This window comes from Temnothorax nylanderi, unplaced genomic scaffold (genome assembly GCF_030848795.1).
Source record: "Temnothorax nylanderi isolate EJ_2023f unplaced genomic scaffold, tnyl_v1.0 TNYL_tig0629_pilon, whole genome shotgun sequence".
NCBI lineage: Eukaryota > Metazoa > Arthropoda > Insecta > Hymenoptera > Formicidae > Temnothorax > Temnothorax nylanderi.
The window spans coordinates 44,240-56,841 of NW_027249691.1; the positions used below are offsets into that span (position 1 = coordinate 44,240).

A 12,602-nucleotide genomic window follows, 5' to 3' on the forward strand; every position below is an offset into this window, starting at 1 on the left:
CTCATCGTCAGAAATACAGTCGCTTCTCGCCACAGATAAGGTTTGTGTCTTTTCTTTCTTGCAAATCAAAAGGTCTGGCTCATGCGTGAGCTGGTACATTAAACAAGAGGAAATAGGAATGGAGAAATAGAATAGGATGGAATAGTGAATAGGGTTGGGTACGTCCCTTTGTGAAATATCGGAAAAGTGGAAATGACTCAATAGTGTGAAACTCGAGTAGAAAAAGACCGGTTACGACATGTTCAATCAAGGAAAACATTTATACAATTTTAAATCGCCTTTAAATCAAATGAAGTCGTTTGAAGAAAAACGACGCCCGGGCGAAGCCCGGGTAACCAGCTAATATTACTTAAAATAAATAATATTCTGAATTCTAATTATTCAATTCTTCAATTAAGAATATAAAATTAAAACAAAAATTCGATTTGCTTATTATTTTGACTTTTCTTCGATAAAATATTATAATGTTTTTTAAATATGTAAGTATAAATTCTTCTTTCGAGTACATGATAATGATTCTTTATAAAATTTGTAACGAATACATTTTAAGACTATTATCAAGAAAATATTCTTTCTTAAAGACAGTCGTTACTAATTACTAAAAGAAAAAAAGTAAATTGAGTAATCGCTTTTTTAAGCAGTAGAATTGATATTTTTCTGTGTACATGTATGCATGTACACACGTATGTACATACGTACGCACAAAAAATTTTTCTATGCTGTTAGAAAATTTTATTTTTATTTAAAAAAGGCGAGAAACTACCATCGCTCAGGACGGGGGTCCAGCGTTACGCGCCGCTCGTGCGTAGCCATCGCCGCTTGTAATAAACAATTGCCCGCGCGCCGATCGCGGGGTGGCCGCATCTCGCCGCGCGCTCGTATTTGGCGGTGGGCCGAGCTAATACGGCGATTTTTAATCATTAATAACTCATCAACTATTGCGAAAATTGGAAAATGGTATATGACTTTTCGACTCAGTTTGGTCCGCTCTATCTGGATACGAACAAAGTATCAAACATTCAGGGACACCCTGTATATTATATATACTATATATATTATATTTTTTATATGTCGTATATATCATATAGAATCAATTTTATTAGTCGATAAGTGCTCATGAATTTTTTGTTAATTTCCCGAAGTTGGGACCATGCGTACTTTATTTTTCACATCGAAAACAACTTATGTGTAAAATTTTAGGTCGATCGGGAGCAGGGATCATTCGGAACTATATCCTTTGTCTGAATGCATAGGAAGTAAGGTAACTGGCATATCGGAAGCAGTAATAATGTCAGAAGGAGGAGAGGGAATAGAATGGATGCTGGAAGTCAAAAGAGTAAGAAGCGACAAGGAATGACAGAGAAGACAAAAGAAAGACAAGCAAGAAGAAGAATGATGGAAACGGGAGGAAAAGTATACTGAAACGGGAAGAAGTTTTTGTTTTGTCTCCGTTCTCTGTAAATATTGATATTGTATGAGAATAAGGAAGCTTAAACGAGCAGAACCATGTATCCCGAGAAGGGAATCATTATTATTAAATAAAAAATTAACATTAAATATAATAATAATTATAATATTGAACTATTGTCTCCTATTTTTGAAATTAATTAAATACGTATCTATTGATTTGTTCGGGATCGAACGTATAATAAATTAAATCTGATAAATTGATCCGTAAAATTGTTCTTAAGGTATTCCGAGAAACGACGTTAATTCGAGATCTTATCCTAGAAATAAGAAGGTCGTTTCTCGGAAATATCGAGAGACAGAAAAACTGTCTCGTTTTTGCGTGTGCCGATTCTCTCCCTTTGTCTCGGGGCCTCAGTGCGCGAGGTAAACACCCGAGACAAAGCGAGCGACTCGGCGAAAACACCTGATCGGTTGCCGGCCCCGAGATCAGCTGAGCCGTTTGACTTTTTCGAATTCGACTGCTCTCTCGGGGTGTCGGCATCCGATTGGCTCCGCAGAATTTTCAGCCCGTTGCCGGGGGTCCGGAGCTCGAGTTTATAAAGCTCCGGCCCTCCGCGCGCGGACTAGCACTCGATAACAGTCCGCCGAATTAACTTATTGAAATTACGATTCCGTATTCCGTGCGATATATTCGGTCGGCTTCGAATTCCTGCTTTCTTTCGCTATATTGAGCCCGTGCTTAGAGTGAATGTCTTTTCCGCGCGCATTCGCCCGCGTCCTTAATTTGGTCGCGTAAACACGCATTTCACGCGCGCCTTCGCCCGCGCGATTTCCGTTGTTCGCGAAATAAAGACCTTTGTAAATAGTTGTAAATATCAGTCATCTTAATTATAGACTTTCGTTAAAACTTGGCATAAACTTCTCAATAATCTTCTAACGCTAACTTCCTTAACCCATTCTCGCACATGATTAAATACGTATTTATTAAATATGTATTTAATCAATTTCAAAAATATGGGACATTGTTCTATATTATAACTATTATTATATTTAATATTGTTATAGCAATTTTCCATACTATACGGATATAAATACACATATACATATGTATATTTGTAAAAAGTAAAAAGTCGTGTGTGTATATATGTATTGGGTTGTCGGAAAAGTTATGACGTATGGAACACAACTCCTTTACGATTAACGAGCTCTGGACGTTTCTGGATGACTGGATGAAAAGGATGCTTTTGATCAATTGAAGTCGAGACTCGTTAACAAACCCGTGTTAGGCTTGTATAGGGTCGGTGCAGAAATCGAACTACACATCGACGCGTCGATGCTCGGTTACGGTGCGGTTCTGTTGCAGCGCAATAGCGAAGACAGAGCGATGCATCCGATATACTACGCGAGCGATAAGACCACCTCCGCGGAGGAGAAGTATCCGAGCTACGAGCTTGAGGTTCTCGCGATAGTTAAGGCGCTTAAAAAGTTCCGAGTGCATTTGCTCAATATAGATTTTAAGATTGTTATTGATTGTCGCGCATTCACTTAAACTATGTCAAAGAAAGATTTATGTATACGCGTAGCGAGATGGGCATTTTTGTTAGAGGAATTCCATTACGAAATCGAACATCGCCCCGGAAAAGGCATGGTCCATGTAGACGCGTTAAGCAGAAACCCACTACCTGATTGCATGCTTGTTGACGAAGATGATGACGGACTAACGGCAGGCAATACTAAAGAAGGCACAACAGGACGACGCTGACACGAGAAGGATTGTGCAACTAACAGAAAAGGGACAGGTACACGGATATATAATCCGTGGAGGACTGTTGTTCAAGGAAGTCAACGACGACATTCGGCTGGTAGTGCCAAAGGCGATGCACTCACAAGTGATTAAGAAAGCGCACGAGAGGGGACATTTTGCGGCTGCTAAGACGGAAGCAATTGTTAAAAGGGACTATTACATCCAAAACCTACGAAGATAGAAAATGCTGTAAATAACTGTATTGACTGTATACTGGCCGAAAAGAACCAGGGAAAGCAGGAAGGCTTTCTGTATCCGATTGACAAGGGTGAAGTTCTGCTCGACACTTTTCACGTCGATCATCTTGGGCCATTGGCATTGACCAGGAAAAACTACAAATACATATTTGCAGTGACGGATGGCTTCTGTAAATTTACGTGGCTTTACGCAACAAAGTCGACGAGCACGGCAAAAGTACTCGACCACTTCAAGAAGCAAGCGACAGTGTTCGGTAACCCGAGGAGAATCATTTTTGACCGTGGCACAGCTTTCACGTCGGAAGCCTTTGAAGACTACTGTAAGAACGAGGGTATCTAACATATTCTAACGACAACGGGAGTTCCAAGGGCAAATAGACAGGTAGAGCGTATCAATAGAACCCTCATACCACTGTTAACGAAGCTATCTGCACCAAAGCCTGAGGAATGGCATAAATATCTAAAATTGGCACAGCAATGTTTAAATACAACAACGCACCGAAATATAGCCACTACACCGTTTGATCTTTTTTTTTGTTTCTCGTAGAAAAAGGAAAAATACCTCGCGTATCCCCGGGTCCGGCCACCCGGGATATGTGGGGCTTGCATCCACTAAAACTCCTCTTCCTTAAACACAGCACGAAGGACTATAGTCACGTCACACGGAATACACGTGGCATTACATCATGTGACGAAACAGTCCATGCGCCGAGACGCCCGGAATACGTAAACCATACACAAGAATAAGACGAGGTCAGTCCTAGGGATGTTTCGAACCTCGGGGGAAAAAGTCCCTAGTCTAATGGCAAGACACGCTTGTGTCGCCATTCGACCGCCTCGGAGAGCCCTCATGATAGTAACCGCGGGCAGTTATTTCATTGAGGGGTCTTGGCCGCGGAACCATTCACCGAAGGAAGTCCACACCCCAAAGAAAGACGTACACGAGAGCCACATACGGAACGTGTACGAACGGAACGAACAGGAACCCCCTCTATCCGGAGAGGGGTTCCACGCGATACGAACCCGAGCCCGAATCCACGAGCTCGTCAACGAAGAGGAATATAACATAAATTCCCACCACCATGACAAAAAGACCCGACTCCTCGGGTCCACATCCCCGGCCGAGGCAGAGCACTCGGCAAGGAGAAAAAACCGTGCCCCTCCCCTAGACCCACCCCCAAAAAAGGGGGAGCCAGGGGAAGGGCACCAAAACATATAAACCAAGCGTGGCCGGCCGCCACAAAGAAGCTCTCAGCCTCCATTGCAAAGCAATGGTGCCAGAGCCCTAAACAGCAGTGAGCGGCCAGCCCCGGCCGATCAGCCCCAGGAGGACCCCACGACCCACAGCGACGGATATCCCAGGGCAGACTAAAAAACAAAGATAAGACAGACATAATTTACGGTAACACGGAGCCACCCGATGCGCCGGACCCCAGGAGGAAAACAGCCCGCCACCGGCCGGTGCCCGACTACCCCCACAGGATGCCAGGATAGCCCCGCGAACGCACGCCGCAAAAATATACAAGAGGCCGGAGTAAATTAATAACGGACTAAATAGTTCGAAAAAAGTGCGGACGCTACACATCGTCCTCCTCTTCTGCAGCGCAGGACCCGCTCGGCGAAAGCCAAGAAGGCATTCCATGCCTCCCGAGAGCCGCATATTGATCTAATGACCGCCGCCAGGGAGAGGTCCTGACCTACGACGGCGGTCAGCTCCCCACGCTCGAAACGCCAAAAACTACACGTCGACAACGTATGTTCGGAAGTGTCCTCTGCTTCGTTGCAGTATCGGCATATCGGAGTTTCCTCCTTGCCGATCCTATGCAAGAATGCGCCAAAGCAGCCATGACCCGTCAATAGTTGGGTGATCCTGAAGGTGAGGAAACCGCTACGTCGGTCAAGCCAAGATTCAAAATTTGGGACGATGGCTTCGCACGTCCTCCTGCCGGACAGGAACTCACTCCGGATATGTACTGACTACTGCCTCCTAAGCTCTAACCACTCCTCCGCACGCACATTAACAGGGAAGTTGGCGTTGTAGATCCCCAATTCCTTCATCTCCCTTAGGCGCAGGTAAACGCGTCGCAAGTATGGCGCGTAAAGATATAGAGGCGGAATTCTAGCTAGTAGAGTGGCGGCCTCATACGACACCGTGCGGTACGCCATCACGGTGCGCGACGCGGTCAGGCGAAGTGCGCGACGCAGGATCCGCTACTTACTTTCGGACGCCGCAAGTTTGTCGCCCCATATCGGAGCCGCATATAAAACAATAGATAGGATAACGCTATAATACAGACGACGTTTATTCTCCACAGGTCCACGTGAATTGGGAAGAATCCCACACAACGCGCCGCTAATCCTCGACACCTTCGACACGACGTACGAAAAATAATCGTTAAAGGTTCATCTCCTATCGATATAAACGCCCAGATATTTCATCTTACTCGCAAAGTTAATTCTCACTCCCTCAAATTCGAGAAAGGCGTTGCGAGGACATTTGCCAAAAAACATGGCCTCTGACTTGGCCCAGGAGACTTTCAAACCGAGAGCGCGAATATTAGTCATGATAAGTTCTAGGCACTCTACAACCACGGCGCACGCGGTGTCGAAATCCTCTTCGGCGACGATCAAGAGGGTGTCGTCTGCGTAGCAGACGATGTGGCATCCTTCAAAAATGAGGGTTCTCAGGACAGAGTCAAAGGCCAAATTCCAGAGTAGAGGACCCAATACAGAGCCCTGTGGGACTCCCCTGTTGACCTTTCTGGTACGGCGAGATCCGTTCGGAGTCATGAACCTTATTTTTCTCTCCGACAAATAGTCCTCCACTATGCGACGGAGGTACCGAGGAAAGCGCCTATTACGGAGAGCCCTCCTGATCTCGGGCAGCTTCACGGAATTGAAGGCATTCTCAATGTCCAGGGAGAGCGCGAGTGCCACCTTGCCGTTTTCGCGAGCCTCGGTGATAATCTTTTTAACTAGAGACAAGGCTTCCGTGGTGGATCGCAATCTCCTAAAACCGAACTGATTCTCGGATAGATTGGCAAAAAGATTTTGGTCCATAAAACTGGTAAGTCGGTCCGCGATTACACGTTCGAAAGTCTTCCCGATCTCGTTCAGTAAGCAGATGGGTCAAGCCTTAGGTATTTCTCCAGGAGGAGCCGCTTCGCCCTTGGGAATCAGCACTAAGTTTGCTGTTTTCCAGCTCGGAAGAAAAATGCTATGTTTCATGAATATGTTAAAACATTGAGCGAGCCTATGTATCATACATGAGGCAATTTCTTTAGGACAGTTGCTTTGAACCCATCTGGGCCGGGGGCTGTGCTGGTGTTCTTCTTGGCCTCGATTGCCCTTGTTACCTCCTCCGCGGTGATTGCAGTACGCTCCTCCTCACAGTCTCCCAGGTCAACCGGGATCAAATTGTTGCCTGGCGGAAAGAGCTTGTCTAAAAGACAGTCTAGAATATTGGGCTCAAGGGTGATAGTGAGGCCCGGGGTAGATTTGCGAAGTCGGGTTAGCACGATTTTGTAGGGCAAGCCCCATGGATCCTCGTCGAGTGTAGAGATCAACTCTTGCCAAGCCTTCGATTTAGCCCTACGGATCTCGTTCTTTAGTTCTTTATTGGCCAGAACGTAATCTGCCCTTTTGCGCTTGAGAACCTCGGGCGGGTCTTTAGTACGGCTGCGGGTCCATATCCTTCTGGCCCTAATGGCCGTGGTTCTCCATCGCGCAATTTCGTCGTTCCACCAATAAATCTGAGTGCCGTGCCCACGAGCGCGAAGGCGGGGAACAGCTGCCCTGCATGCGTCAGCTATGCATACGTGAATCCAGCGGTCCGGCTTCGCACTCATCATATAATCTTCGTCAACGGGAGTGACGGCGCAGGTCCACTCAATAGCGGCCTTATACATTTCGACGTCCATCTTGCGGAAGTTCCACCGAGCGGTCTGTGGATGGACTGAACGTCTATTTGAGGAGTCGAATATACGGAAAGTGATATACAAGTGGTCTGATAACGATACGATATCATCGCGAACGGACCAATCGCAGACTTTATTTAATAAGTTAGCGATTGTTCACGTCAAGTCAATGACCGAACTCCCCTGATGACTCACAAAAGTAGGCTTGTGTCCAACGTTGACTAGGCGCAGGTCTGTTTGAGCGGCCCAGTTTTCCAATAGGTCGCCCTTGAAATCTGAAAGATTCGATCCCCAAAGGTGTGCGTGGGCATTAAAGTCACCACAAACAATCAGATTATTGCTCGTAACGCTTGAGCACATAGCTGTTAACTTCTCCAAGAAGTCTGAATAGCCGTCGTAGTCGATGTTGGGCGAGACATAACAGGAGGCAACGTATATGTTTCCATAACAAATAATGACAGTGTTATGACCTTGTGCAAATAGAATTGCGGGATAAATTGCAATACGGCTATTAATATAAATGGCTAAACCATTACGACTACGGAACCACTGCTGGGAGCCGGGCATGCGGGCAGGCTCAGATACCGCGCATACCACAGCCCTTAGTTCGTTAGCATGATGGATAAGGAGGTCCAGCGCCTCCCTGCTCTTATTCAGGTTTATTTGAATAAAGGAGGCCATTAGTTACCGTTATTTACGCCAACTCGAGGCTTTGGTGGTATGCCCTTCTCAAAGGATGAGGCCGAGGAACCAAGATGGTGACTACTCTGCCTGCCGGCCCCCGCGCAGACAACACAAAACGGATTTTCTTTGCAGTTACCTATCTGATGATCGCGCGAACCACATCTGAAGCACGAACCCGTGCGGTCTTCTGGGAAAGTGCAAGTGTTCCTCACATGTCAGAAACGCCAGCACTTAAAGCACTGCACCGGGCGGGCTTCAAGCAACTCGACGCGTGCCATAGTCCAGCCTAGCCTCACTTTGCCTGAGGAGGCCACCTTCGTTGCCGCGGCTAACGGGCACTTGGCCCAAACGAAGTGTAGGCCGTTAAGCATACGGCGGATGCTACCAATTTTGACCTCTCCCTTGTCGCAGTCGCCCATTATAGAAATGGCGTTTACTATCTCCGTAGAAGAGATCGAGTCATCTAAATTCCATAACCGAATCTCGCCCATAACAGTTGGTCTCGTTATGCGTGCTACAGAGTTGCCCAGGACCTCTCTTAGCTTATTCGCAAGCGTGTACGCCTTAGAGGCTCCATCGGCACCAGGAATCTCGAATACGATGCCGCCGTTGATTACTTTCCTGATTTTTGAGTTCTCGATTCCGAGAGTGTCCAAGGAGATCTTATCGCGGGCCTTCTTCAGCATGTCCGCGTAGGAGATGTTGAAGTCTAGACCTGTGATCGTAACAGCCGCGGTTCTCGGGGGTCTACGACGGGCCCCTTCGCGGAAATTTCCGCCTGCGACACCAACCGGGATGGTCGGATTGTCGCGTCGAGTCGCGCGAATTTTTGTCGATGCTGCGGATACACGCGTGTTGATCGTCTCCGCATCCAAATTACTTGAGACTTCCGGATCTCGGAAGGAGGTTTTCCGAGGCTTCCTCGGAGCAATCTTGTCCGGAGGCTCGTCCGAGTGTGCAGCTAACATTTCGCGTATTTGGCGCCTACGAGAAGCCAATTTTGAGATCTCATAATTGATCTGCTCAATCTCCGTAACAGGGGCGGTGCCATCTTCCGAGTCCTCCGCCCGGTCGGATGTGGAGAAAGATTTGTAAGATCCGATCGTGATTCCCCGACTCACCGAACACAATGACCATCTTTCCAGTATAACGCTGATTCCCAGTAATTTTTGGTTTCCTCTGGGGAAGAGGGGGAAACTCCTCAGAGTGAGAGGGGGGAACCATACTAGTCCTTGATTGTTGTCCGCGTTCCACGGGATCAGGAACTTGTATATTGGTTTTCACGAACTCGGTGGACGGGGCCCTCAATTCCGTGCGGAAGGATCGAGGGGTCGCTCCGAATTCGAAAACTCGCGAGGATCCACCTCCGCGAGAAGCAGGCGAGATCGGATTCGTTGAGGAGGCATTGGTCTCCAATTTAGTTAATCTTTCTTGGAGGTCTTTAATCTCCTTTTTCAACCTCAAGTTTTCTCTGTCCGTCAGAGACTGCTCTTGCCTTCTAACTTCCTCTTCCTGTTTGAGGACACGAAGCTGTGCGGTAAGGTTGGAGTTTTGTAGCTTCAACAAGGAGATATCCCCCGATGAATCCAACCGTTCACTTAGGACGGTAATGACCTCCGAGACATTGTTCAAACCATTCTTGAGAAACCCACTCAGTTTCCCTTGAAGTCTTTTACTCTTTGTCCGGATCTTATCCATTCTAACAACGCACTCGGATGCAAAGTCAGACAACTTTTCAGTGTCAAACTCTCGCAATTCATTAACCGACACAGCCCTGATGCGGGTCTCCACGTCCAAAAGGGATTCCGACACAGGGACCGCGCCTCTGTCATCGGCGCCAATTATCTTGGTTTTCTTCGTAGGAAGTTTGGCCGGAGGTGATATATCCGCAGAGTGGGGGGATACCTCCGCTTTCCTCTTGTCTCTCCGGTCAAAGGCCGCGGAGGTTCCATCCTCAGAGTCCTCGTCCGAATCCGGAATGACTATAAAGTCCTCCTCCACAAGCGTCACATCTGCATCCTCAAAGTAATTTCCATCCAAAATCGATCTCGCCAACTCAACGGGGTCAGTCTCCGATGGTCCAGTATTCAGTCCCGCGGTCTCCGATTCCACATCGGCGCCCGCGAGCAACGCCGATGATGGCCCCTCGCTTATTTGCGCCAGGGCGGGGCCAGGGACAACGACCCGGTCTTGTCGATCATCCACGGTAGCCGCTTCGCCACCGGCGCCCGTAGGCAACGCCGATGGTAGCCCTTCGTCCGATGACGACGCACCACCCCCAGGGACGAGAGAGGCAGCGCACCGATTACTGGGGGTCCGAATCCCCTGTGATGATAATGATAATTCCTTGTTGTCAGACATGTCCATAAAAATAGCGAGTTGGTTTTTTATTGGGGTAGCCTTCCCCTAGGACGCAGCCCACGCGGGAGTGTATTCCGCCCAAGATACACCCGCTTACTAATTGACATAATTAGATTGATGTAATATCCCGCGCTAAAGGGCAATACGCAAGGAAATTAAATTAGGCTCGTCATCGAGCATATACCTCATATACGTAAATACTTGTGTATTTAGCGTACGCATATTTAACAATAACTTATTGTTAGACCAATTATCGCAGAAAATCAATGTATGACTTACGATAATTATTAAGTATAAGAATCAGTTCGTTTACGTGAAAATAAGCCTAAGTCCAGACATTAACGAGTGTCAACATTAGTTGTAGCAACTTCCAAGATTATAATGCAGAACATTTAGAGATATATAGTGTTTGCGAGAATACAGAATTATATAGTATAAAATAACAATTTTACATAAGAATCAGTCCGATTGATTGGTAGGTAGTCCCGTTCCCAGGCAGTAGCAAATGTTAGTTAGTGTTAGTGATTGCTTCAACAACTACAATTCAAATATATGTTTAGAACAGTTAAAATTATCGTATAAAACGAATAAAGCATTAGTTTATATGAATATGCATATCTAAGATATGTATGCCAAGTTTTATATAGATTGGCCTTAAAACAAAAGTCCCTAAAAGGTCCATCGAGTCCGCAGTCATAGATACTGCACGCTCAGGTTGTACAGTTTACGCGCACGCAATAACCTAATTTAGTACATAATGTAAAATAATTGTTAAATAATTGTTAAACGCGGTGTGTGGTAATCTTATCCAATTTACAACGTCGTGAATTATTGTATTACGGTGATAGAACTGCAGTGCATCTAACAATAACACAGATACATATGAACAGCTATATGTGCGGAGAGATCCCAATATATGTGTATTTATATAATTTATAAAGAAATAAAGAGACAAGAAATATATATGTCGTTTATTTATTTCTTCACCGGTAGTCCAGTAGGTCGTCTGAAACAAAAAAGGATTAGCAAGGCTTTCACCCCATCATACCCGCGCGAAAACAGAGCCCACGCGCGAGAGCGATCAGCAAAAACGTATTGGGAGGATCTCACCGTGTTTACACGAAGAACACCAATCACACAAAAACAGCAATGTTAACAGAAAAACAATAATTATTGCAAATTAATTACAAGGCGACAGATTTTACCCTGTCTAAATAAACCTTAATTCGACTCTACAGCATAGAAAATATCTGACAGTAACAAGCTGATGTCGCAGAGACCTGGTATTTAAATATACTTTACTGGCCATTGTTGGCTCTTAGAGGAAAAAAATGTTACATGTATATTTATAGAGATAGTTCATTTAATGCTATTTTACATATATAAACGTACTTTAACCGAATATGTACAGTGTAAAAAGTAGTTGGCATAAGATGTGACATTTAGTATGTACAAAACTGATCAAAGCCCAGAAGAAAAATGTTACATATATATTTATAGAAATAGTCCATTTAACGCAAATTTAGATATTTGAGTATATTCTAACCGAGTATATGCAATATAAAGAGTAGTTGGCAAAATAAATTGATGTCACAAACTAAGATTCTTTAGCATTTACACCATCTAAGTATACCCCAAGCCAAGCTTATTGCATGAGATAGCTGATAACAAGCTAGTGTAGCAGGACATGATATCAAATACACATTACTATTTATTATCAACTCCCGTAAGAGAGATATTACGCAATTGTTAACTGTGATAGTTTATTAAGTATAATTCGCAAAGTCTAGATATATTTGACTAAATATACACAATGCAAAAGGATAGTAAGCTATTATAGGCTGATGTCAAAATAACTTTAACCTCTAAATAGTGATCCATATATTTATAATGAATAACCTGTCTGTATCAATTCAGACATAGCTGGGATTGAATGTGGTACAAAAGAGGGCTGAGGCAAATATACACGATAATTATAGCACTAATAGGTCGCAAATCCGTTGTGTTGCGACAACTCACCTTTCATTGAGCAGTACATCACACTCTGCAGAGCTATGCAATCAATTAAGAATAAATATAAATCAAAATCATTGATATGAAATTCATTTATTTGCAATATATATTGTATAGGGAACAGAAAAACGAAACATAACACACCAAACAGTCACGTCAGACACAGGAGACATATCCAGATGCAGCGACCGTATTAAATCAATCCAGAAAATTACA

The 12,602-nt window shown here is 45.0% G+C and overlaps 1 protein-coding gene across 1 annotated transcript; it reads right to left on the reverse strand.

Annotated features, from left to right (window-relative positions):
* Positions 1–7,484: 7,484 nt before the first annotated feature.
* Positions 7,485–8,009, reverse strand: LOC139784446 (uncharacterized). Its single transcript, XM_071723633.1, has one exon. It carries the CDS (start codon positions 8,007–8,009, stop codon positions 7,485–7,487), a length of 525 nt encoding a protein of 174 aa, XP_071579734.1.
* Positions 8,010–12,602: the final 4,593 nt, after the last annotated feature.